Source organism: Callithrix jacchus, chromosome 5 (assembly GCF_049354715.1).
Source record: "Callithrix jacchus isolate 240 chromosome 5, calJac240_pri, whole genome shotgun sequence".
NCBI lineage: Eukaryota > Metazoa > Chordata > Mammalia > Primates > Cebidae > Callithrix > Callithrix jacchus.
Window position 1 is genome coordinate 40,269,764 of NC_133506.1, and position 27,430 is coordinate 40,297,193.

Here is a 27,430-nt window from a genome sequence, read left to right on the forward strand (position 1 = left end):
AACGTCCTTATACCACAGACAGATTGAGGCTGCAAGCGCAGATTGACGTGCTCCGTTTAGCTCTGCTATTAGGTCCTAACTGTCCCCATTGAGGCTGAGTCACAAGTAACTCGGTGAACCTCCCTGGTGTTAATGGTTGTGTAATGGCTTAGGGGGACAAGGAATAACCCAGGAAGAGGTCTTGGTAATATGAGCCATTACCAAGAAAGGCCTTATTGGTCGCCAGTTCTCACAAGGATCCTCCAGTCTGTCTGAAAGTCATTTCCGGTGGGACTGGATCCCGCTCTTTGGAGGAAGACATCTTTAATGGAGCAGGATAAAATTCTCTACACGAGCTTTGAAACAGTGCTTTTTGCGTTTCACATACAAACAGTTCCGATTCCGTTTGTATGTGAAACGCAAAAAGCACTGTCTGGGTCTTTCTTCATCCTTGTCAGGAGGGAATCGTTCCCATTTTACAAAGAAGAGAAACGAGTTCATAAAGACGATGACCTAGGGTTAGAACCCAATCTCCTGCGTCCTTTCCGTCCCAGTCCTCGGCCCTTTCAAAGCTGCCGGGGGTTTTGAGAGCTCCACTCAAGTCCACGCAGCCCTGCTCAAGGCCAGGTTGAAGGCTTTGCCCGCCTCCCAGGGCGGGGTCAGAGGTATCCCCACCTGTAGCTTTTAGATCCCCCAAGCGCTCGCAGGTGGGGTGCGGGCCCAGGAGGGATCCTGGGGTGGAGCGCCCGAGCGCGCCCACGATTGGTTCGCAGGGGACCAGGGAGCGGTAAAGGGAAGGGGCGGGCCCGCACCCGGGAGGGAGGGCTCCCGCCCGGGTGAGCGCGAAGTCGCTGGATGACCCGGCTCCTGCTTGCCCTGCAGCCCCGGCCCCTTGCCCACCATGAACGCCAGCGGGTCGGGCTACCCGCTTGCCTCGCTCTACGTGGGCGATCTGCACCCCGACGTGACCGAGGCAATGCTCTACGAGAAGTTCTCTCCCGCCGGCTCTATCCTGTCCATCCGCGTGTGTCGCGATGTGGCCACCAGGCGCTCGCTGGGCTATGCCTACATCAACTTCCAGCAGCCCGCCGACGGTGAGCCCCGGGGGTGGCGCGGGAGGGGACGGACAGACGGACAGGCAGGCGGACAGACAAAAGCCAGAACTAGGCCGCCACTTTTCATTTTACACTTTGCAGCTGGGGAAACTGAGGCTCAAAGACACAGGGCGTTGGCAGAGGCCGGGTCCTTGAGATGGGAATTGGCAGTTAGTGTGGTTTACTGCTATTCCTCTACAGAGATTAGAGTCGAGTGAAAACAGCTACGGTCTTTAGGGGTCAGGCGGACCTGGGATAGAAGTCCCGCAGCTGTGTGACTCTGGGCACGTTATTCGACCATTCTGAGCTTCAGATGCCTGTCTGGAAAATGGCGGTCCTAGCTGCCTTATAGAGTGCTTGTGAGGATGAAAGATTCAAAGCACCTGGTGAGGAAGATGCCCAAGGCGACACAGCTGGTGAGCGGGGAGGCAAGGAGATCCCAGCCTTGGGCCCAGGCCTTTCCTAGCCAGACGTAAGATCGACACTGGGTGCTTCCACCTCCACGGACTCTGAAAAACTGCCGCCTCCAGGCCCCGAGGCCGCTTTCTCAGAGCTGATAGGATTGATTAGAGCTTGTCGGATGAGTTTGTCTGCACTTCTGTTGAGTGGAGAGGATGAAGATCAGAGAACCGGGTTTCAAGCGCGTTCTGCCACTAGGGTGTGAGCTTGGGAAGCCTTCACCCTCTGCACCTTTTAATCTGCAAAATGGGACTAAGGCTTATTCCCCAATTGCATAAAGAATAGAGAACTGGTGTATATGAATTATCTCTTGTATCACTTGGTACCTTGTATACACTCTTCAAGTGATAACCAAAAAATAAAAAAATAAGGCCGGGTGCGATTGCTCACGCCTGTAATCCCAGCACTTTGGGAGGCCGAGGGGGGTGGATCACAAGGTCAGGAGTGCGAGACCAGCCTGGTCAACATGGCAAAACCCCATCTCTACTAAAAATACATAGATGGATGTGATGGTGTGTGCCTGTAATCCCAGCTACTGGGGAGGGCTGAGGCATGAGAGTGGCTTGAACCCCGGGGGCAGAGGTTGCAGTGAGCCGAGACCACGCCATTGCACTCCAGCCTGGGCGACAGAGCAAGATTCAATCTCAAAAAAAAAAAAAAAAAAAAAAAAAAAAAAAGCCAGGCGCAGTGGCTCATGCCTGTAATCCCAGCACTTTGGGATGCTGAGACAGGCAGATCACAAGGTCAAGAGATCGAGGCCATCCTGGCCAGCATGGTGAAACCTAGTCTCTACTAAAAATTTAAAAATTAAAAAAATTAGCTGGCTGTGGTGGTGTGTGCTACTCGGGAGGCAGGAGAATCACTTGAACCCTGGAGGCGGAGGTTGCAGTGAGCCAAGATCCTGCCACTGCACTCAAGCCTGGCAACAGAGTGAGACTCCATCTCAAAAAAAAAAAAAAAAGCCAAGCGCGGTGGCTCACGCCACCCAGCACTTTGGGATGCCAAGGCAGGCAGATCACTTAAAGTCAGGAGTTTGAGACCAGCCTCACCAACATGGAGAAACCCCATCTCTACTAAAAATACATGGTGGCGGGCACCTGTAATTCCAGCTACTCTCGAGGCTGAGGCAGGAGAATCACTTGAACCTGGGAACGAAGGTTGTGTTGAGCCAAGATTGCACCATTGTACGCCAGTCAGAGACAAGAGCGAAATCCTGTCTCAAAAAAAAAAAAAAACTGTGGCTGTAACATTGTGATATAAGACTCCAGAAACTCACCCAAAAAAGGCCTGCCCCAGACGAGTCCACTAGAGGGATCCCTTGCGCCAGGCCTCCTGGGTGGACTGATCAGTTCCCTGAGTGGGGGGTTTGCTGGGGAAGGGGTTGTCCCATGGGACCTGTTCGCCACCTCTGACTGAGTTGGATTCCGGGGTGCCCTTCTTTTTGCTCTGCTTTGGCCCACCTCCTGCCTCTTCCTGTCTTCCTCCAAGCACTGTGAATGATGTGGGTGGGACTTGGCCTTTTTGCCCCACTTCATAGGTAGAAACCGCACTGCAGAGAGAAAGGTTTTGCCCCTGGTGTTTATGATAGGACTAGGTAGAGAAGCCAGGCTTCCTGAAACTTGCTCCACTGTGTTCTCCACAGCCCCCTGCCATGTCTCTGCAGCTAGCACACTCCCTGAAACAGGTCACATGTGTCACCTGGGAGGGACATAGGCCGCAGCAGTGGCTGGAGGCTGGGCATCAGCTGCTGTTTTGAAACAGGCATATTTGATGTCAGGCACAAAGTTACAAGGCACCTTGCATACCTTCTCTATTTTTCAATCCCTCCAACAACCTGGAGGCAGTTTGTAACATCTCCCTTTGTTAGGTGTGGAAAAGTAGGTAATATGATCATCATTCCCCTTTACAGGTGAACAGGCTCAGAGAGGTAATGTCCACTTTTCCAAGAGCCCCACTGCTTGGGATCTAATCTCAGCTCTGCCCTGCAGCACCTCTGAGTTTTAATTTTCTCAAAGTGCTGCCACCCCTTGTCATATGGACATTCTTATCCACTCATTGTACTTTAGAAGCCAGAATAGACCTGACTGCCACAGGCCTTTCATGTTTCTTAGTCTCAGTTTTCCCATCTGTAAAATGGGGCAGGAATCCATGCTTATGTGGCTGCAGGGAGTTGAATGAGATCATAACTGGAAGGTAGGGGGCGCACCATACACATTAATTCTCAGGCTTCAGGCTTTTATCTCAGGTGGGACCCCGACAATGACTTTCTCTTTTTGGCTCCCAATTAAGCACCTTGGGGGTGAGGGGTCAAGGTAAGAAAATTTCCTTAACTTGCTCCTTTTCCTTCTGTCCAGCGGAGCGGGCACTGGACACAATGAACTTTGAGATGCTGAAAGGCCAGCCTATTCGCATCATGTGGTCCCAAAGAGACCCAGGACTTCGCAAGTCAGGTGTGGGCAACATCTTCATTAAGAACCTGGAGGACTCCATTGACAACAAAGCCTTGTATGATACCTTCTCCACCTTTGGGAACATCCTCTCTTGCAAGGTAGGTGAACCTCTTTGGGTGGATCAGTGTCAACTACCTGCCTGGTAGAGGGATGACAAGCAACACCTCACTCTACAGTTTACAGGGTCCTTTCAGTCAAGTTTCAGGTACAGCAAGCACTTGAATGGTAGCTGTTCTTTCAGTTTTATCTTCTGTGAATAATCAGAGATTACCTGTGTATCAGTCAGCTCTTGCTGTGTAACCACCCTCAAATTTAGTGGCCATCAGCAACAATCATTATTTAGCTCATAATTTCCCAGTTGGCAGTGTGAGCTAAGTTCAGCTGGCAGTTCTTCTGGTCCTGGCTGGGATCTCACTGGGTATATGAGAGAGTGGCTGGTTGTCGGCTGAAACATCTCGGCTTTCCTCCCTGTGTTCTGTTGTCCTCCAGCAGGCTAGCCCAGGCTATTCTCAGGGCAATGGCAGGGGCTCAGAAGACAGAGTGGAAGCATGTTGGGCCTCTTGAGACCTAAATGCGGAACTGGAACCATCACTTCCACTACATTCTTTTTTTTTTTTTTTTTTTTTTAATTGAGATGAAGTTTGACTCTGTTGTCCAGGCTGGAGTACAGTGGTGTTAGCTCACTGCAACCTCCTGGGTACAAGCCTCTTGGGTTCAAGTGATTCTCCTGCCTCAGCTTCCCAAGTAGCTGGGATTACTGCCATGAGCCACCACACCTGGCCACTTTCACTACATTCCATTGGCCAAAGCAAGTCACAAGATCAGCCCACATTCAGAGTGAGAGGGCAGGAGAAATTATAGGATGAAGAGTGTGGCTACAGGAAGGCCATTAGTTGGGGCCATGATGGCAATCAAGGGATGAAATGTTTTTTTTTTGAGACGGAGTTTCGCTCTTGTTACCCAGGCTGGAGTGCAACAGTGCGATCTCGGCTCACGGCAACCTCCGCCTCCTGGGTTCAGGCAATTCTCCTGCCTCAGCCTCCTGAGTAGCTGGGATTACAGGCACGCGCCACCATGCCCAGCTAATTTTTTGTATTTTAGTAGAGACGGGGTTTCACCATGTTGACCAGGTTGGTCTCGATCTCTCGACCTCGTGATCCACCCGCCTCGGCCTCCCAAAGTGCTGGGATTACAGGCTTGAGCCACTGCGCCCGGCTGAAATGTTGTTTTTAAGATTCTCTTACATTAGATGTAAGTTCCATGAGTGATCTTATTCTTAGTCATTATTGCATCCCAATACTTAGAATAAGATGTGGCACATATTAGGTGCTCAATAAATATCTGTTGAGCCAATGGATGTATATCATTTGAGAAGCACTCTGATTATTTCTCTGACTTTCTATATGAGGATGTTGAGGATCAGCGGCCATATGACAGATCAGCATGTCCTGAACAGGGGGCTTAATCCTGCGTGTTCAGCCTCTAGATTTTATGAGGATGGTTGATTGTTCCCCTATAGTCTTTGGAGTGTCTGCTATTCTAGGGAGGATGGGGACAGTTTTGGTGGCCTATGTGTCAGAACTTTTATCAAAAGCTACTGTGTGCCAAGTATAATCCTTAAATTCTCAATGAGGGCTCTCAAATTCCTGGTCAATAACAGGCTATCTCTGTGTCTCAGAGGAGCAGATAGACTTGAGGAGATGTAGTAATCTGCTAAGGGTTATCTGTGACAGAGAGACAGGGTTGTTTCCTGTCTTTGAGAATCAATGGAAGAAAGAGACTCTTAATTGTGTATTAAGTTCTTAATAATAATGGCAGATCTATCATGGGCTTTCTGCGTGTTAGGTTTTCTGTATACATGTATATTCCTTAAAAGGGTACCTGGCGAACTGTTTAGCTTCTAAGTGATCACTGTAGCAATCACAGAATTACTTCTCTTGGCTGACCTTGCACAAGTCCTTTATTCTCATCTTCCCTCTGGGGCTCAGAGATGAAGAATTGCCTGGAAGGACTCTCATGGCGTAGATAACAAATGAAGTATGCAGTGTCCTTAGCAGGTTCTTGACCCACAGTGGGACCCAGTCAATGTGATTAAATCCAAATGGCTGAGCTGGGGCTTGAGTTGAAGGTGAAGGGACCCTGTTTGGAGATGAGAGGTGGAGGGGTATGTGCAAGGCATGAGTTTGGAAGCAAGACTTGTGCAGGACCCATTGGGGAGCCTCAAATGTGGAGTTCATATAGTTCTGTGGATAGAAGCTACTAGAGATTGACGGGATGTGGTCAGAATTACATTTTAGAAAGAGCATCCTAGTAGTAGTGTGGAAGCTAGGCTGGGTGGTAGTGGTTGTCATCTAGGCAGAAAAATGCCACTCACTGATCTGAGGCAGTAGCCACAGTCACCTTGAAGTGGGGGTTAGTGGTCTTTCTGAAAAATTCAACAAGAGGGATGGGGACTATGTCAACTAGAAAGTCTTTCCCTGTTCCCAAGTTCTGTCCTGCTGACTTGAGTCAGGAGGGTTACAGAATGGGAGTAGGATGTTGTGCTTCTTTAAAAAAAATTGAGATTGAGGCTGGGTATGGTGGCTCATGGCTCATGATCCTAGTACTTTGGGAGGGCAAGGCAGGTAGATCACATGAGGTCAGGAGTCCCGAACCAGCCTAGCAGACATGATGAAACCCTGTCTCTACTAAAAATACAAAAAATTTGGGAAGCCAAGGCGGACAGATCACTCGAGGTCAGGAGTTCAAGACCAGCCTAGCTAACATGGTGAAACCCCATTTCTACTAAAAATACAAAAAATTAGCCAGGCATGGTGGGGCACATGCCTATAATTCTAGCTACTTGGGAGGCTGAGGCAGGGAATCATTTGAACCCGGGAGGCTGAGATTGTACCATTGCACTCCAGCCTGGGCAACAAGAGCAAAACTCCATCTCAAAGGAAATAAAATTGAAATGAGTTTGTTGTTGCTCATGAATTGGCAAAGTTTAAACAATGTGGAAGGGAAAAATGTGAAAAAGAAGGCTCCATCTCTTTCAACCCTAGTCCCCAAAAGTAATAATAATAAATATTATGTGTGTCCTTTTCAAAATTTCCAATGGTAGATGCCTACTTTAGCCTGAATGGATTTTTGTTTCTTTGCTTAACAAGACTGTCAGCCTTGTAACCTGCCGCATTCTCTTCAACTGTGCACATAAAGTAGACCAGCGTGAATGTACCATCAAGTCTCCCCCTTGATGAATTCTCAGATTGTTTCTAGTTTGCTGATAGAAAGAAGGATGAAGATTTGAGGGTTTTGAATCTAACCCTTTTGTCCATTGCTTTAGGAAGACAAGTAAAAGCTGGTATGCGGTGTAGATGAAACCTGTCTTCATTATGATGGCTTTCTCCCTCTTAAATATCTCTTAAATCTGTTTTTGTCTTTTCTCTCTCTCTTTTCTTTTTTTTGACACAAAGTCTCACTCTTTCACCCAGGCTGGAGTGCAGTGATGTGATATCAGCTCACTGCAACCTCTGCTTCCCAGGGTTCAAGCAATTCTCCTGCCTCCACCTCCTGAGTAGCTGGAATTATAGGCACCTGCCATCACATCCGGCTAATTTTTTGTCTTTTTAGTACAGACAGGGTTTCACCATGTTGTCCATGGTGGTCTCAAACTCCTGACCTCAAGTGATATGCCCACCTCCGCTTCCCAAAGTGCTGGGATTACAGGCATGAGCCACCACGCCCAACCTTCCTTAATCTGTTAACTTGAGTGCAGGCACTCTCTGAGCTTCCATTTCCCATCCCCAACATGTAGGATTGCCTTTTCCTTGCACTCAGCAGTCATGTGGAGACTGGTCATTGTCACCTTTGCCCTCCCTTTCTCCCTGAACCCTCTGTCAGTACTCTTCCTGTCCTTCCTTCCTGTGACCCAGGTGGCATGTGACAAGCATGGCTCCCGCGGTTTCGGCTTCGTTCATTTTGAGACCCATGAGGCCGCACAGCAGGCCATCAACACCATGAATGGGATGCTGCTGAATGACCGCAAAGTGTGAGTGGCTGGGCCCGAGGGAGGGGCAGAGGCTGCAGGGACAAAAGCATGGCATGGCCAACTAGGAATCGATGCCACCCCCCAGCTGCTAATGGGCACCAGGCACTTGAGTGGCAGGCACCCCTCCTAGAAGTGCAGCCTCGGAGGAGTTGCTCAATCTCTCAGGGACTCTTTCCTCACAGAAAGATGGAGCTGATGATCTATATTAGATGGTTGTTCTGGGTAGTAAAGGAAGTGGCAATTTTAAAACTCTAGAGGGACTGGCTAATGGTCATATCATCAATGGACTCAGTAATTTCATCTGTTTTCCTGCCTTCTCAGTATAGGATGTGTGCGTGTGTGTGACAGGGTCTTGCTCTGTAGCCCAGGCTGGAGTGCAGTGGCACAAACACAACTCACTGCAGCCTTGACCTCCTGGGCTCAAGTCATCCTCCTGTCTTAGCCTCCTTGGTAGCTGGGACCACAGGTGACCACATGCCACCATACCTGGCTAATTTTTTGATTTTTTTGGCAGCTATGGGGTCTCACTGTTGCCCAGGCTGGTCATGAAAGATCAAGTTCAAGTTCAAGTTCAAACAATCTTTCTGCCTCAGTTTCCTAAAGTGCTAAAGTGCTGGGATTACAGGCATGAGCTACCGTGCCTGGCTTTTTTTTTTCCTTTAAACCTTTTGTGTTGTTTCATGGGATTTTGGCAGAATAAAAAGTAGGCATATGCTTAGCCTGCCCCTTCATACTGTTCACTTTGGTATCATCCCCATTTCACAGATGGGAAAACTGGGAGGCAGGTGCTAGAGAGAATCTGCCTCTGGCTCTTCCCTATGCAGAACTTTGATTTTGCTCATTTGAGGGGCCATTTCCCATGGTCAGGGCCATGGAGAGAAGGTGGCTTTGAGCTGGGGCATGCACTGAGAGTCATTTTGTCCAGGGTTTCTCGGGGGAGGGCCGGTCAACCTGTCAAACAAATCTTGGGCTTTTCCCGGTTCTCAGAAGAATGTTCTTTGTTAGCTCCAATTTACTCAAGGTTACCTTTGCCACTCAGTTTTCTTCAAATTTTGATGCCTGGTACACCTTTGTTTGTGCTAAATGTGCTATAGATACCATCAGAATTTATTTTTATTTTTAAAATCTAGGATACTTTCCTAGATGTGTTTATATAAACTTGGGAATGAACTTTTAAAATTAATCTTGTCGCTGGATGCAATGGCTTACACCTGTAATCCCAGCACTTTAGGAGGCTGAGGTGGGCGAATCACCTGAGGTCAGGAGTTCGAGACTAGCCTGGCCAACATGGTGAAACTCTGTCTCTACCAAAAATACAAAAATTAGCCAGACATGGGGGCACATGCCTGTAAGCCTGGCTACTTGGGAGGCTGAGTGAGGCAGGAAAATTGCTGGAAGCTGGGAGGCAGAGCTTGCAGTGAGCTGAGATCACACCACTACACTCTAGCCTGGGCGAAACTCAGTCTCAAAAAAATAATAAACAAAAATGACTAGCCGGGCATGGTGTCACGTGCCTGTAGTCCTAGCTACTCGGGAGGCTGAGGCAGGAGAATCACTTGAACCTGGGAGGAGGGGGTTGCAGTGAGCCGAGACCGCACTCCAGCCTGGGCAACAGAGAGACTCTGTCTCAGTTAAAAAAAAAAAAAAAGTTTAAAATTTAAAAAAAAGAAATCAATCTTGTATTTAAGTGATTTTAGTCAATGTCCCCCATAGCAACACTAGCACTGACTGCATCTAATTCACTTACCCCTGCTTCCCCAGTGCATCCAATACATGTTAATAAGTAGAGCCTCATGATGAGAATTTGATTTCCAAATTTACAGTAATGAACTCAGGCTCAGAGAGGTTAAGCAACTTGCCTGGGGTCGCACAGCTAGGCAACTGCAGAGCGAGGATTTAAGCCCTTGTCTGTCTGACTCCCAGGCTCATTCTTCTGTGCTCTCAGCTGCCTGGTATATAGTAGTAGTTATGTGTGCATTTGTCGCAAGAACGAAATCTTCCTAACCTGCTGGGGACAAACTCTGGAACACAGCATAATATCTTGGCTGTTGGAGGTAACTGGGCCTTAGGGATGTTCTGTCTAAGAAGTAACAATGCAAAAGGTTTAAAGAAAAAAAAAAAAAACAGGTGCGGTAGCTCAGGCCTGTAATCCCAGCACTTTAGCACTTGAGGAGGCTGAGGCAGGAGGATCGCTTGAACCCAAGAGTTCAAGACAACCCTGGGCAACAGAGTGAGATCCCATCTCTACAAAGTAAAAAAATTAGCGAGGTATGGTGGCAGGTGGTCTCTGTCATCCTAGCTACAAAGGAGGCTGAGACAGGAGGATCACTTGAGCCAAGGAGGTCAAGGCTGCCCAGTTTCCTGAAGAGGGATATGTAAGCCTGGAGAAGGGCAGCAGGTGAGCGGGAGTTGGCATGGGGGTGGCTGATGGCTGGCAGCTGCCTAGCCTCTTGGTGTGCCTGCAGCTTTGTGGGCCACTTCAAGTCTCGACGGGAGCGAGCGGCGGAGCTGGGAGCGCGAGCCCTGGAGTTCACCAACATCTACGTGAAGAACCTCCCGGCGGATGTGGATGAGCAGGGCCTGCAGGACCTCTTCTCCCAGTTTGGTGGGTGTGTTCCCGAGGGAGCAGGGGTATCACTGTTTCTCCTCTTCCCCTCCAAATTCTGATAGGGAGGAGGGGCCCTTTTGAGGTTTTCTGAGGACTTGTGGGAAGGGAGGACATGTTTTGGGACTTTGCAGACTCCCCTTTGAGCCAGGTTGGTCCTCTGCAGGGAAGATGCTGAGTGTGAAGGTGATGAGGGACAACAGCGGCCGCTCGCGGTGCTTTGGCTTTGTCAACTTTGAGAAGCACGAGGAAGCCCAGAAGGTATGAGCCTCTCCATGGCTCCGTTCCAGGACAGGGGCACCGAGCCGGGACTGAGAAGAGGGGGGCCCAGCTGCCTGTGGAGGGGAAGAAAGGCCCTCCCCAGCCTAGGTCAAGAGGGTGAGAGAGTCCTATGTGCAGACAGAGCCTGTCCTTCCAGTGGTGCAAAGGCCAAAGGCTTCATTCTTCTTTGCTCGCGTCTGAGCCCTGAGGTCGGCAGAATTGAATATTGATGTAGGGATGCAAAAGTCATCATTATATAAAAATATTTACTCCTGAACTGACCACTTAAATCAGTTTCCACCAGCTATGGTGGTATGTACCTGTAGTCTCAGCCTACACAGGAGGCTGAGGCAGGAGGATTCATTGAGCCTGGGGGTTTGCATCCAGCCTGGGCAACATAGCAAGATCCTGTCTCTAATTTTTTAAAAACTGTCCAAGTGTGATGGCTCAGGCTTGTAATCCCAGCACTTGAGGAGTCTGGGTGGGAAGACTGCTTGAGTTCAGGAGTTTGAGACCAGCAGGGCAAAACAGCGAGACCCCATCTTCACACACAAAAGAGCTCTCACAGTTAGCAAAAAGGTTCATGTTGTGCTGTGAAATCCAACTCGAAGTGAAGGATGTTGATGATGCTGTCGTGCCATTATGAAAGAATCGTGCTTGCTGCTTCGTTCAAATTTTCCATGTGTAGTTGCAGTTGGAACCTACATTTTTTTAAGTTCTTTTTTTTTTTTTAAGTTCTCTTTTTAATACAGTTTTAGGTTCACAGCAATGTTTAGTGGAAGGTACGGAGGTTTTCTGTGTACCCCTTGCCCCCACACGTCAACAGCCTCTGCCATTATCAATGTCCTGCTCCCGAGGGTTATGTCTGTTACGAGTGATGAACTTACTTTGACACATCATTAACACACAGAGTCCCAAGGTTATGTTAGGGTTTACTTTTGGTTTACAGTCTAGGGGTCTGGACAAATGCAGTGACATGTATCCACTATTATGGTGTCATGCAGAGTACTTTCAGTGCCCTACAAATCCCCTGTGCTCCATCTGTTCATTCCTCCTGCCCCTTAGCCCCTGGCAACCAATGAACTTTTCACTGGCTCCGTAGTTTTGCCTTTTCCAAAACATAGAGTATGTTGCCTAGATTGGCTTCATTCACGTAGTAATACACATTTAAAATACAGGAATATATATAATATTTACATTTTATTTTAATTAATTAATTAATTAATTTATCTTTGAGATGGATTCTCACTCTGTTGCCCAGGCTGGAATGCTGTAGCGTGATCTCGGCTCACTGCAATCTCTGCCTCTCAGGTTCAAGCGATTCTCCTGCCTCAACCTCCCAAGTGGCTGGGATTACAGGCACCCACCACCATGCCCAGCTAATTTTTGTATTTTCAGTAGAGACGTGGTTTCACCACGTGGGTCTCAAACTCCTGACCTCAGGTGATCCACCTGCCTTGGCCTTCCAAAGTGCTGGGATTACAGGTGTCAACCACGGCGCCCAGCCATTTTTACATTTCAAATATGGGAAACTTTTCAAATCTCAATTTTATTTTTACTTTTATTTTATTAAGACGGAGTCTTGTTCTGCTGCCTAGGCTGGAGTTCAGTGGTGCGATCTCAACTCACTGCAACCTCCGCCTCCCAGGCTCAAGGGATTCTCCTGCCTTAGCCTCCCAAGTAGTTGGGATTATAGATGCCCACCACTATGCCTGGCTAATTTTTGTATTTTTAGTAGACACAGGGCTTCACCACATTGGCCAGCTGGTTTCAAACTCCTGACCTCAAGGGATCTGACTGTCTTAGCCTCCCAAAGTGCGGGGATTACCAGGTGTGAGCCACCCCACCTTGCCATCAATTTTGTTTTTTAAAATAGAGCCCCAGGCTGACTTTTTTCTTTTGAGACAGAGTTTCAATCTTGTTGCCCAGGCTGGAGTGCAGTCTCACAACTTGGCTCACCACAACCTCTGCCTCCCGGGTTCAAGCGATTCTCCAGCCTCAGCCTCCCGAGTAGCTGGGATTACAGACATGCACCACCATGCCCAGCTAATTTTGTATTTTTAGTAGAGACGGGGTTTCTTCATGTGGGTCAGGCTGGTCTCAAACGCCCGACCTCAGGTGATCCGCCCACCTCCGCCTCCCAAAGTGCTGGGATTACAGGCATGAGCCAAAGTGGGTGTACTTAAATGGCCTTTGTCCTGGTACTGATTATTCTCAGCTAGTGTGGCCAGCCTGGTTTGCAGGTGGTTCCTCTAGATCCAGAAGATGGGCCTGGGCCAGGGCCACATCCAAGTGGTTACCAAGCATGTTCTGTCCCCATCTCCCCAGGCTGTGGTCCATATGAATGGGAAGGAGGTGAGTGGGCGGCTGCTGTATGCGAGCCGGGCCCAGAAGCGCGTGGAGCGGCAGAATGAACTGAAGCGCAAGTTTGAGCAGATGAAGCAGGACCGGCTGAGCCGTTACCAGGTGAGGTCTGGCTTCCTGGTGGCAGCCATTTCTGGATGAGAGCAGCTGTGTGTTGGTGGCCCTGAGTGACACCTGTTTCTTCTAGTGATCCTACTTCCAGGCACTTGGCTCAAGGCAGGAATTGATGATCCTGGGATGGTTCCCACTGCCTGATTTATAATAGTGAGAGACTGGGCACAACCCAACTTCCCAGCCATGATAGGAATTAGTAGGGGTGCTGGGGACCTTTTGGTTAGAATAATCCTTCATATGGGACCGGTTAGCATCCAAACCTACCCACTCAATCCTGGTTGCATCCTCTAGTCTCAGACAACCAGATTATACCGCATACTGCCAAATTCCCCTAGAGGAAATCCTACTCCTGGTTGAGAATAATTAGGCCAAATATGTTACATCCAAAAGTTGAAATATTGGACAGCCTTTGAATTATATGGAGTTAATAATTTAATTAAAGTAGATATTGTAGATCAGTGCAACTTAAAACTTCATGGGGAAGTAAACCCCTCTAAGATTTTTTTTTGAGATGGAGTCTTGCTCTGTCACCCAGGCTGGAATACAGTGGCATGATCTCGGCTCACTGAAGCCTCTGCCTTCTGGGCTCAAGCAGCTCTTCTGTCTTAGCCTCCTGAGTGGTTGGCATTACTGGTATGCACCACTATGCCCGGCCAATTTTTGTATTCTTAGTAGAGACGGTGTTTCACCATGTTGCCCAGGCTGGTCTTGAACTCCTGACCTCGTGATCTGCCCACCTCAGCCTCTCAAAGTGCTGGGATTACAGGCGTGAGCCACTGTGCCTGGCCTAATTTTTGTATTTTTAATAGAGCAGGGTTTCACTATGCTGGTCTTGAACTCCTGACCTCAGATGATCTGCCCACTTCAGCCTCCAAAACTGCTGGGCTTACAGGCATGAGCCACTGTGCCTGGCCCTCCTCTAAGATTTTTCATAAAAGTTCTAGATCTTTCATGGAGAGGGTCATATAAATACATACATCCACACAAAAACATGGACACATTCTGGGCAGTTTTGCTTCCTGGGGGATATTTGTCAGTGTCTAGAATTTTCATTGTCATGTGGGTGGTTGAGTGCTGTTATTTACTGGGTAGAGGCCAGGGATGCTGGCAGACATCCTATAGAGCCCAGGACAATGCCACAGCAAAGAGCTATCAGGCACAAAATGTCACGAGGGCTGAGGCTGAGAAACACGTACATCCCTCCGTATACATACATGGCTAGGGGCTTACAGACCCACAGAACAAAATAATCACCATGTAATCTGTGAGAGCAGGATGCCATGCTGTACAACTGTGTGGTCCCTGTTCTCTTGTGCATTCACACACTGTTGTGTTTGGGAGGTCTCAAAGGAGAAAAGTCAAGGTGCTAGAGGCAGCTGTCACTCAACAGTGAGGTGCACAGGCTCTGAAGGTAGGCTGCCCGGGTTGTCCTGGCCCTGCCACTTAGCTACTAGATGACTGAGGGCAACTTACTTAGCCTCTTTGTGTTTCAGTTTTGTCTGTAAAACACAGATAAAAGTTTTCTTCACTTAGGGTTGTTGTGAGAATTAAAAATCAGAATGTGAGCCGGGCGCAGTGGCTTATGCCTGTAATCCCAGCACTTTGGAAGGCCAAGGTGGGTGGATCATTGGAGGTCGAGAGTTCGAGACCAGCCTCACCAGCCTAGAGAAACCCCATCTCTAACCAAAATACAAAACATTAGCTGGGTGTGGTGGTGGGCGCCTGTAATCTCAGCTGCTTGGGAGGCTGAGGCAGGAGAATCACTTGAACCTGGGAGGCGGATGTTGCGGTGAGCTGAGATCGCACCACTGCACTCCAGCCTGGCAACAGAGCGAGACTCTGTCTCAAATAAATAAATAAATAAAAATGTGGCTTGGTGTGGTGGCTCACGCCTGTAATCCCAACACTTTGGGAGGTTAAGGTAGGCGGATCACCTGAGGTCAGAAGAGCAGTCTCTACTAAAAAACATAAAGTTAGCTGGGCCTGGGTGCACATGCCTGTAATCCCAGCTACTTGGGAGGCTGAGGCAGGAGAATCACTTGAACCCAGAAGGTAGAGGTTGCAGTGAGCCAAGATCACACCATTGTACTGCAGCCTGGGCAACAAGAATGAAAATCCATCAAAAAAAAAAAATCAAATCCATCTCAAAAAAAAAAAAAAATCAAACATTTTGATTTTTTTGTTTAAAAAACCAAAAATCAAAATGTTTGAGAAAGCTTAGAGTGGTGCCTGGCACCAGCATGAGTAAGTGCCCGAGGTTCCTGGGCTGGCAGGGTGGTAGAGGGGCAGCTCGCCTGTATTGGGGTCTGGTCACGGGCCAGTGGCAAGGAGTTGTGCCTCCTGCTGCCTGACATCCACTATCTGGAGAGCTCTGCTTGGGCCTGCCCTGGACCTCAGCCTGCTGTGGGACCTGGGACATCCTCGTGGGTCCCATCTGTGAAATGGGGAATAGCTGTGGTGAGGCTGGGACCAGTGCAGGTGTGTGAGAGCTGCAGGGGCATTAGGGATGTGGGGCTACAGCTTGCAGGTGATGGGCATGCTGAGGGATGGGGGTACCTGGTTGTGAGGGAGACGGGAAGCAGGAGGCTGGGCTGGTGGGGCTTCCTATGCCCCTCGTGTCTGTGTCAGCCCCCTGGTCTCTGCAAGGCAGTGAGGGCTTAGAGGGGAAGGGGCTATCGACAGCTTCCCTTCTCTCCAGGGCGTGAACTTGTACGTGAAGAACCTGGATGACTCCATTGATGATGACAAACTGAGGAAAGAGTTCTCTCCCTATGGAGTGATTACCAGTGCGAAGGTGAGGGTTGGGGGCATCTCTGGGGGACAGCGTTTTCCTCCATTGTCTCACCACCATCCTCCCACAACCCCGCCCCTCTTCCCTCTTGCGCAGAGGTCTCTGAGGAGGGTACTCCTTCTGGGGCTCTGCTGATCCCATTGGAGTTTATAGCCCATCTGCAGCCTTGTCTGGGCTAGAGGGAAAGAGGGTAGAAATATAGTCCCAGTCACACAGCTGGACTTGGGGCTCACTGTAACCTTGGCATTTATTGAGTGCCTACTGGATGCCAGATTCCAGAAATTCACATCTTAGTATTTCCATTGACTTCTGTTGTCTGGGTTCTGCCAGTGACGTCATCCTCCTGGGTCTCCGTTTTCCCATCTGGAAAGTGAGAGGGCTGGACTCCGTCATTCTTCATTTGTTCTTCCCTATTTCTGGAGCACCAACTCTGTGCCCAACCCTGTTAGACCCCTGAGATGTGACAACTGGCCCATCTTTTCAGCAGCTCTGTGAGCTTCAGCAGGTGTCCTCTTATAGATGAGGACACTGGCACTCGTTGGATGGCTCTTGGCCCTGGCTTCTCATTACAACCCCCTGGGCAATTCTTAAATATATATCCCTGAGTCAGTGATGGAATGTGGATCTCCAGGGCATAGGACCTGGGCTTCTGAGCTTTTTATTATTTATTTATTTATTTTTGAGACAGAGTCTTACTCTGTTGCTCAGGCTGGAGTGCAGTGGCATGATCATGGCTCACTGCAACCTCCACCTCCGAGGTTCAAGCAATTCTCCTGCCTCAGCCTCCCAAGTAGCTGTGACTACAGGTGCACACCACCACACCTGGCTTGTTTTTGTATTTTTAGTAGAGACGGGGTTTCGCCATGTTGGCCAGGCTGCTCTCACACTACTGACCTCAGGTGATCCACCTGCCTCAGCCTCCCAAAGTGCTGGGATTACAGGCATGAGCCACGGTGCCTGGCCTTTATTTTTCTTTTGAGAAGCTCCCAGATGGTTTTAAGATGACCCAGTGTTTACTCATTCTATACTTATATACCTGCTGTTTTACCAGGCTCTGTGGGAAACAGGAACACATCAAATGTGATCCCTGCTTTCAAGTAGCTTATGGTCTAGTGAGGAAGTCAGCCCATCACTAACTCAAATGGATTATAAGATGGGGGATAGTATGGGAGGCAGAGCTACAGGAGCTCAGTGGAACAGGAGGGAGGGCTGCCTGGAAGAAGTGGCAGTAGCAGCAGTGTTTGACTTGGCTGTTAGGAGGTAGGGAGCTAGGGTGGGAATGAGGAATTTTCCAAAGAGCTCAGTGCAGGTGATAGGGTGGGGGACCCGCCTGAATGATGGGATGATTGGGTTCTGAGGAAATGGTCTAGAAGTTCTCTTTTGGGTACTGAGTCCAATTTTAAACATCCTTCACGGAGCCTTGTGTTTGGAGGAAAAAAACATTGTCTTTTAGGTTAAGGGCCTTTTGAAAAATGTGAGAGAAGCCTGTGGCACATGTAAATTAGCCATCAGTGAATTTGATTAAACATCATCAAAAGCTATCGGTCCTCTTTCCCAGCAAATGCATACACATTTGATGTAATCACATGCTTGAAAGTTGGGATTTTAAACTTAATCAGACCTAAATGTAAACCCCAGTCCTACCATTACCTAGCTCTAGAATCTGAGGCCAGTGGCTTTGCTTTTTGGACATTGTTTACCCACCTATAAAATGGGAGCAACACTGCTCACCTCTTGAGGTGCCCTGAGAACTACTAAAGAGGCTGCATGCAGAGCATCTGCATTCAATAAGTAGTGAGATAGTGACTGTTGTAATTATTCATCACACACCTTATATACAGTTTCAGGAGACGGACTTCTTGAGTACTTCTGGAACAAAGGAAATGTGTAAATTTGGATTCCTTAGAGTTAAGGCATACCTAAAGTGCTGAAATTACAAGCGTGAGCCACTATGCCCGTCCTATCTTATAAAATTGTATATATTTTGGTATATTATTATTTTTCATTAGAGACGGGTACTTTTTCTGTTGCCCAGACTAGAGTGCAGTGGTGTGATCATGGCACGTTGCAACCTCCTGGGCTCAAGTGATCCTCTCACCTGAGCCTCCCAAGTAGCTGGGACCACAGGTGTGTTCCACCATGCCCAGCTGATTTTTTAAAAACAATTTTTGGTAGAGATAGGGTCTTGCTATGTTACCCAGGCTTGTCTCAAACTCTTGAGCTCAAGCAGTCCTCCCACCTCAGCCTCCCAAAGTGCTGGGATTATAGGCATGAGCCACTGCATCTGGATTATATTTTGTTTTATATAAAAAATGATTATAAAAATTAAAGGGATTAATGGATATAAATACTTATACCACCATCAGGTTCATGGTAAGCTCTGCATAAGTGTTAGCTTTGCTAATTTTATCATTATTAACTACTTACTACCAGAAATTCTTAAAAAAAAAAATATATATATATATTATATATTTTTTATATAATAATATATATATATATATATTTTTTTTTTTTTTGAGACAGTTTCACTCTTGTTGCTCAGGCTGGAGTGCAATGGTGTGATCTTGGCTCACTGCAACCTCCACCTCCTGGGTTCAAGAGATTCTCCTGCTTCAGCCTCCTGAGTAGCTGGAATTACAGGTGCCTGCCACCACACCAAGCTAATTTTTTGTATTTTTAGTAGAGATGGCATATCACTGGGTTGCTCAGGCTGGTCTCGAACTTCTGATCTCGGGTGATCCACCCACCTCGGCCTCCCAAAGTGCTGGGATTATAGGCATGAGCCACCACACCCAGCCCTTTGGCTGTTTGATGAAGGCTGTGGACCCCTTCTAAGAATATTTTTTAAAAACCCTTTTTGAGACAGGGTCTCGCTCTGTTGCCCAGGCTGGAATGCAGTGGTGCCATCACAACTTACTGCAGCCTCCAACTCCTGGCATCAAGCAATCCTCCTGCCTCAGCCTCCCAAGTAGCTGAGACTATAGGAGCTCCAGTATGCCTGGCTAATTTTTTGTATTGCCCAGGCTGGTCTCAAATTCCTGGGCTCAAGTAATTCTTCCACTTCAGCTTTTCAAAAATAGGAATGAGCCACCAAACCTGGGTCTAAGAATATTTTTAAATACATAAAATAAAATTCATAGAAATTAAATTACAAAAAATTATACTGAAAAATATGTAATGGTGAAAATACTAAAGTGACAGTGGTATGTGCTTTTATTGTTTTATTTTTATTTTTATCTTTTTTTGAGATGAAGTCCTGCTCTGTCACCCAGGCTGGAGTGCAGTAGTGTGATCTTGACTCACTACAACCTCTGCCTCCCAGGTTCAAGAACCTGGGTTCTGCCTCAACCTCCTGAGTAGCTGAGATTACAGGTGCCCACCACCACTCCCAGCTGATTTTTGCATATTTTTAGTCGAGATGGGGTTTCACTATGTTGGCCAAGCTGGTCTAGAACTCCTGACCTCAGGTGATCTGCCCACCTCAGTCTCCCAAAGTACTGGGATTATAGGCGTGAGCCACCACACCTGGCTGAGATTAGCAGTAATTAATGTAATATGAAAATATTTTCTTTTTCCTCACGACAAAGTCATAGGCATGACTCAGACTGCTAGGATTTCTTTTTGTTGTTGCCCATATTCATAATAGAAGGAAATGCTAATGTGAAAATAAAGATGTTAGTTTTCCCCAATCCAGGTTCACAGACCCCCTAAATTGTATCTTTGACCTCCCTGAGGGGGATCTATGGACTCTCAGATTAAGTAAGACCCCAGTACCGAAGGATAGCAGAGTACAGTTTGAAAATTACTGATTAAGAGCATGGGCTCTCCAAGAGTTCAAGCCCAGCCTGGACAATAGAATGAGACCTCATCTTTACAAAAAATGAACAAAAGTAACTAGGCATGGTAGTGTGTGCCTGTAGTCCCAGCTACTTGGGAGGCTGAGGTGAGAGGATCACTTGAGCCCAGGAGGTCAAGGATGCAGTGAGCTGAGATTGCACCACTGCCCTCCAGCCTGGGTGACAGCGTGAGACCCTAACTCAAAAAAAAAAAAAAAAAAAAAAGGGAAAAAAGAGCATAGGCTCTAATAGGAGCCAGGCCAGTGTCTTGACCCTAAAAAAGGTTAAAAACCGAGGGCCAGGTGTAGTGGCTCCTGCCTATAGTCCCTGCACCTTGGGAGACCTAGGCAGGAGGATATCTTGAGACCATCCTGGGCAACATAGTGAGAGCTGATCTCTACAAACTCAAAATAATAATAATAATAATAATTAGCTGGGTGTGGTGGCATGTACCTGTAGCCCTAACTACTTGGGAAGCTGAGGCAGGAGGATCCCTTGAGACCAGGAGTTTGAGGCTGCAGTGAGCTATGATTGTACCACTCCACTCCAGCCTGGATGACAGAGTGAGACTCCATCTCTTTAAAAAAGAAAAAAAGTTACAAACCCTAAATGCCATGTGGGTTGGATCCTGGAAGAGAAAATTAATATTAGGGGAAAAAAGAGTGAAATTCCAATGAAGTCTGGAGTTTGATTAATAGCATTGCAGCTAATAGGAGCTAATAGTATAATAGTTAATAGCGTTGCACCAGTGTTGTCTTTTTGAAAAATGTACCATGTTCACATTGGGGGAAGCTGGGTAAAAGATACACAGCAGGCCGGGCCCAGTAGCTCACACCTGTAATCCCAGCACTTTGGGAGGCTGAGGCTGGTGGATCATTTGAGGTCAAGAGTTAAGACCAGCCTGGGCAACATGGTGAAACCCTGTCTCTACTAAAAATAGAAAAATTAGCTGGGTATGGTGGCACATGCCTGTAGTCCCATCTACCCAGAGGGCTGAGGCAGGAGAATCATTTGAACCTGGAAGGCTGAGGTCACAGTTAGCCGAGATCATACCACTGCACTCCAGCCTGGGTGACAGAGTGAGACTCTGTCTCAAAAAACAAACAAAAAAGACAGCAACCCTCTGTAATATTTTTGTAACTTTTTCTGTAAATCTAAAGTTACTCCAAAATAAAAAGGTTATTTTAACAAAAAGGCTAAGAACCTCTTTCCCAAATTCTTAAAGAACTTGGTTTACTTAGCAGAGGCAATAGAAGCTTACCAGAACAGTGTGTTGGGGTGAGTCCTGGCTGATGTGTGAACAACTGGCTGAGTGACTCTGGACAAGTCATTCTTTCGAATCTCTCTCATCCCAGCTGCAAAGTAGGAGCTGTGATGCCTCCTGCATCAGGAGGATTGTACATGTGAGATGTGAAGACATGTAAAGTATCTGGCATGCAGCAGGCCTCAGTAGATGGGGATACATGCTACATCTCTTCATTACCGCTCAGTAAATGGGGGCACATGCTGCATCCCTTCACTACTGCTCAGTAAACGGGGGTGCACGCTGCATCTCTTCATTACCGTTCAGTAAATGGGGGTACACGCTGCATCCCTTGAACACAGCTCCGTAAATGGTGGTGCACACTACTTTCCTCTATCACAGCTCAATAAATGGGGGTACATACTATATCCCGCCATCCCCGCTCAGTAAACAGGGGTGCACGCTACAGCTCTCAGTCACAGCTTTCTCTCGGGCCTGCCCAGTTCTGGGCTTGGCCCCTGGGGAGGAGGGAGGCAGTGCAGCCCCAGGAACCTTCCTTTCCCCAGCAGCTCTTGTCTTGTCTTGCTTTTAGGTGATGACAGAGGGTAGCCACAGCAAGGGATTTGGCTTTGTGTGTTTTTCTTCCCCAGAAGAGGCGACAAAGGCCGTGACAGAGATGAACGGGCGCATCGTGGGCACCAAGCCACTCTATGTGGCACTGGCCCAGCGCAAAGAGGAGCGGAAGGCCATCTTGACCAACCAGTACATGCAGCGCCTCTCCACCATGCGGACCCTGAGCAACCCCCTCTTGGGCTCCTTTCAGCAGCCTTCCAGCTACTTCCTGCCTGCCGTGCCCCAGGTGATGGCCTGCCCACAGCTCCCATCACAGCCTTCCCCGCTGCCCCAGCCAGGCAGAGCGTGAAGCCTAGCGTTCCTAGGCGAATGGAAGTTCCCAGCTTGCTTCTGCCGAGTTCTTTGTTTTCCCCTCCATAAAAGGGAGAGATAGTGTTAGTCAAATGGCATTTTCCAGTCTGAGAGAAGCTCATGAATGTTGTGCTAAAAAAGACTCTCAATGATGTAGTAAGCTTGGGAAATGATGCATTAAGCAAATTAAACCTACATTTTTGGCCAGGCACGGTGGCTCAAGCCTTTAATCCCAGCACTTTGGGAGGCTGAGGCGGGTGGATCACGAGGTCAAGAGATCAAGACCATCCTGGTCAACATGGTGAAACCCCATCTCTACTAAAATACAAAAAATTAGCTGGGCATAGTGGCGCATGCCTGTAATCCCATCACTTTGGGAGGCCGAGGCGGGTGGATCACGAGGTCAAGAGATCGAGACCATCCTGGTCAACATGGTGAAACCCCGTCTCTACTAAAAATACAAAAAATTAGCTGGGCATAGTGGCGCGTGCCTGTAATCCCAGCTACTCAGGAGGCTGAGGCAGGAGAATTGCCTGAACCCAGGAGGTGGAGGTTGCGGTGAGCTGAGATCCCGAGATCACGCCATTGCACTCCAGCCTGGGTAACAAGAGCGAAACTCTGTCTCCAAAAACAAAAAAACCCTACATTTTCTTTTTTTTTTTTAAGACAGGGTCTCAGTGTCACACAGGCTGGAGCAATGGTGTGACCATGACTCACTGCAGCCTTGAATTCCTGGGCTAGAGTGATCCTCCCACTTCAGCCTCCTGAGTAGCTGGGACTATAGGTGCATGCCGCCATGCCCAGCTAATTTTTTTTGTTGTTTATTTTAAAGAAGGGGGTCTCACCATGTTGCCCAGGCTGGTCTCAAACTCCTGGGCTGAAGCAATCCTCTTGCCTTGGCCTCCCAAAGTGCTGGCATTACAGTAATGAGCCACTGTGTGCCCTGCCCTATATATTTTTTTTATTTAATTTTTTTTTTGTTTTGGAGACAGTCTTGCTTGCTCTGTTGCCCAGAATGGAGTGCTGTGATGCCATCTCGGTTCACTGCAATCTCCACCTTCTGGGTTCAAGTGATTCGTGTGCCTCAGCCTCCTGAGTAGCTGGGATTACAAGTGTGTGCCACCATACTCGACTAATTTTTTGTATTTTAGTAGAGATGGAGTTTTGCCATGTTGGCCAGGCTGGACTTGAACTCCTGACCTCAAGTGATCTGCCCTCCTCAGCCTCTCAAAGTGCTGGGATTATAGGCATGAGCCACCATGCCTGGCCCTAGGTTTCTTTAATATCTACATTCTACTACCCTAATATGCCTAATCTGTGACTCTCCAAAACAGGCACAGATTATGTAGCATTCCCCCAGCTTAGATGGGATGCCTGTTAACATCTCCCCTGGATGTTAATGTTCTGAGGATCATGGTTTGGTAAAGGACCTTGTGGAGTTTAAAGAAAGTAGAAAGATGTCATCCATTAATGGCCACCAGGGTGAGAAAATTCCTCTCCTTTTAGCAGTTGCTTAAGCTGGCACAAGTTGGAGTAAGATGTTACCCTTTTTATCCAGGTCAGTGGGCTAGCTGGCAAGGAGCCAAGATTGAAATCTAAGATCTTTGCCCTGGAGGATTCAGAGCTAATGGATATCCTGAGATGGGAGGAAGGAGCTTTCATTCCAGCCTTGTAGGTTTTACTCACCAGTCTGCTGCAGGGGCCAGTGGTCTTCCTGCCAGGGAACACCCCGAGGTGTCCCTGAGGAGGTGTAGCTTCTCACGGACCCTGCCACCAAGCCCCTCATCCTGGGTCTTCTTCTCCCATGCAGCCTCCAGCCCAGGCTGCATACTATGGCTGTGGCCCAGTGACACCCACCCAGCCTGCCCCCAGGTGGACGTCCCAGCCACCTAGACCTTCCTGTGAGTGACCCGGCCCCTTCCACTCTCAGACTGGCCCATTGGCCTGGGCCCCGTGAGGCAGTCATAACACAGGGAAACCACTTCCCAGGGTGGGTGACTTCACTTCTCCGAGCCTCAGTTTCCTCTTCTGAGCATGGGCCTGAATGAGATGTGTGTAAAGTACCAAGCACTGGCATGAGCCAATGAAAGACACGCAGTTAGCTACTAACAGTCATCGCCAGACTCCTCTGATTTGTGACTCTGAAAATTCTTGCAAAGCTGAGAAAATGAAATTCCTCTGGCTATCTTGTTGAGCAAAGGCCCTCCTCTATAAGAGTGAAATGTACACTCACTTGAAACTGTCTTAAAGGGACTAAGGTGTCTGATCATGGTACTTATGCATTTGGGGGCTCTGGGGAGACATGAGCTGGCTTTGAAATTGCGTATTTCTACACCCTCTTCCTGGAGTTCTGGGTCTAGGTGAATTGACTCCTATTTCTGTTGTGAATGTTCTAGTTTCCCTTCCCATTCTTTTGGTGGCCGTGGAAGCTTCCAGGCACAGCGTGCCACCCTGATGATTCCCCTGACTCCATCCAATTTTTCTCTCTCTGTGGTGTCTATGCCACAAGCTATCTACCCTCCAGGTGCCTCGATGGTTCGGCCACCAGTGATGCCTCGGTGCCCCCCGGCCCACATCAGCAGTGTCAGGCAGGCCTCCACCCAGGTGCCACGCACGGTGCCCCACACCCAGAGAGTGGGTGAGTGTGGGTAGGGCCAAGGGGAATGGGGGTGGGGCAAGGTTGGCACTGGGAGTCAGGACCAACCTTCATGGTGCCCTTGCCATACGCCCTCTTGGTGGGCAAGGCTGACTTTGCAGACTGCCTGTAGCATGGTAATTAGCTTGGCCTCCAGTCCCTGGGGCCAACTCACTCTGTGGCCCTTTGCTGAACTACTGTATCCAATAACCTAATCTTTAAAATGCGGACAAAAATAGTTCCCATTTTGTTGTTGAGGATTTTTAAAAAAATGTTTTAAATTTTTTTTTTTTGAGACCGAGTTGCCCATGACGGAGTGTAATGGAGTGATCTTGGTTCACTGCAACCTCCGCCTCCCGGGTTCTAAGCGATTCTCCTGCCTCAGCCTCCCGAGTAGCTGGGACTACAGGTGTGCACCACCATACCTAGCTAATTTTTGTATTTTCAGTAGAGACAGGGTTTTACCATGTTGGCCAGGCTGGTCTCAAACTCCTGACCTCAGGTCAGGCCACCCACCTCGGCCTCCCATCAAAGTGCTGGGATTACAGGCGTGAGTCACCACCTCCGGCTTGTTGTTGAGGATTAATGAGATCACGAATGCAAGGGCTTAACACTGGGCCTGAAGCCTGGTAAATATCGCAGCAACCATAAACAAGGGTATGGATTTTGGCTGTACGGCATGCATATCTGTTCCTTCATTCTGCAAAAGTTCTCACATCCACAGTGTGCTGGCCCCAAGCTCAGCACTGGAGGTTCTGCATGAATGAGGCACACTCAGTCCTGGCCATAGGTTCCTGCAGGCCCTGACACCCCTGCTTATTTCTTTCTTTTTAATCATGGTAAAATTCATATAACAAAATTTACCACTTAACTTTTTTGAGTGTACAGGTCAATGGCATTAAGTACATTCACACTGTTATTTAGTATCACCACTGTCCACTCTCCAAACCCTGCTCATCTTGCAGAGCTGAAATTCTGTACCTGTTAAACCATAACTTCTCATTCCTCCTCCTGCTACCATTTTACTTGTCTCTGTGAATTTGACTATTCTTGGTACCTCATGAAAGTGGAATCAGAGAGTATTTGTCTTTTTGTAGCTGGCTTTTTTTTTTTTTAATTTCACATGTCACAAGATATAACCATGTCGTAGCGTGTGTCAGAATCCCCTGATTAAGGCTGAAAAATATTTCCTTGTATGTATAGACATCATTTTTACTTATTCAGATATCAACGGACATTTGGATTGCTTCTACCCTTTGGGTATTGTGAATAATGCTGCTATAAAAATGGTTGTACAGGCTGGGCCTTGTGGCTCATGCCTGTAATTCCAGCACTTTGGGAGGCCGAGGCGGTGGGTCATGAGGTCAGGAGTTTGAGACCAGCCTGGCCAACATGGTGAAACGCTGTCTCTACTAAAAATACAAAAATTAGCCAGACATGGTGGCGCGTGCCTGTAATCCCAGCTACTTGGTAGGTTGAGGCAAGAGAACTGACTGGACTTGGAAGGCAGAGCTAGCAGTGAGCTGAGATCGCACCACTGCACTACAGCCTGGGTGACAGAGTAAGACTCTGTACCAGAAAATAAAAAGAAAATGGTTGTACAAATAACTCTTTGAAACCATGCTTTCAATTCTTTTGGGTGTATACCTAGAGGTAAAATTGCTGGATGACATGGCAATTCTGCTTAATTTTTTGAGGAAGTCCTATACTGTTTTTCTGTAGTGGGTACATGGTTTTATATTCCTACAACAGTGCACAGTCTTGTCAACGCTTCTTATTTTCTGTTTTGGTTTTGTTTTGTTTTTGGATAGTAGCTATTTAAATTCTGCTTATGTTTTCTTGCAGCCAACATTGGTACTCAGACCACAGGACCCAGTGGGGTAGGATGCTGTACGCCAGGCCGGCCTCTCCTGCCATACAAGTGTTCCTCAGCAGCACACAGCACCGATCAGGTAAGCTCGGCCCAGCTGCCTGCCCTTAGCCTGGGCTCCTGGATGCCTGGCTCAGAACTTTGGCTAAAGTGTTAGGCCTTGGCTGTTTTCTTTTCTTGGTTTGTAAAGTTTCATTTATTAATGTGTACAATCAAGAAGAGATCACTCTTACTGAGAGAAGGGGAAAGAGGGCCAGCATCATGTTTTCTTTGCAATTTGTTTTGCCTCGGTTATTACCAAAATTAATTTGGACTTCCTCAGTATTTGTGATGAACAGCAAGGATAGGTAGTCTAAGAATATGCTGATTATTGGCCGGGCACGGTGGCTCAAGCCTGTAATCCCAGCATTTTGGGAGGCCGAGGTGGGTGGATCACGAGGTCAAGAGATCGAGACCATCCTGGTCAAAATGGTGAAACCCCCGTCTCTACTAAATATACAAAAAATTAGCTGGGCATAGTGGCACGTGCCTGTAATCCCAGCTACTCAGGAGGCTGAGGCAGGAGAATTGCCTGAACCCAGGAGGCGGAGGTTGTGGTGAGGCGAGATCGCGCCATTGCACTCCAGCCTGGGTAACAAGAGCGAAACTCCATCTCAAAAAAAAAAAAAAGAATATGCTGATTATTGAAGGGATGTGCTTAATCTTCAAAACAGAAAATACCTATAACCAAAGACTATATTTATCTCCCTGCCCTGAAAAGGGTCTAAAATTCAGC

The 27,430-nt window shown here is 47.9% G+C and overlaps 1 protein-coding gene across 1 annotated transcript in view; it reads left to right on the top strand.

Moving 5' to 3' along the window:
- Positions 1-795: 795 nt before the first annotated feature.
- PABPC1L (poly(A) binding protein cytoplasmic 1 like) overlaps positions 796-27,430 on the top strand; it is a 30,202-nt gene continuing 3,567 nt past the window's right edge. Inside the window, exons 1-11 of the mRNA XM_035298692.2 lie at positions 796-1,073; positions 3,887-4,080; positions 7,897-8,012; positions 10,478-10,617; positions 10,784-10,878; positions 13,207-13,344; positions 16,055-16,150; positions 21,819-22,085; positions 23,961-24,051; positions 24,660-24,788; positions 26,631-26,737. Of these exons, the coding sequence (XP_035154583.1) occupies positions 881-1,073; positions 3,887-4,080; positions 7,897-8,012; positions 10,478-10,617; positions 10,784-10,878; positions 13,207-13,344; positions 16,055-16,150; positions 21,819-22,085; positions 23,961-24,051; positions 24,660-24,788; positions 26,631-26,737 (1,566 nt within the window). The 5' untranslated portion in view covers positions 796-880. The remainder of the gene's footprint in view (positions 1,074-3,886; positions 4,081-7,896; positions 8,013-10,477; positions 10,618-10,783; positions 10,879-13,206; positions 13,345-16,054; positions 16,151-21,818; positions 22,086-23,960; positions 24,052-24,659; positions 24,789-26,630; positions 26,738-27,430) is intronic.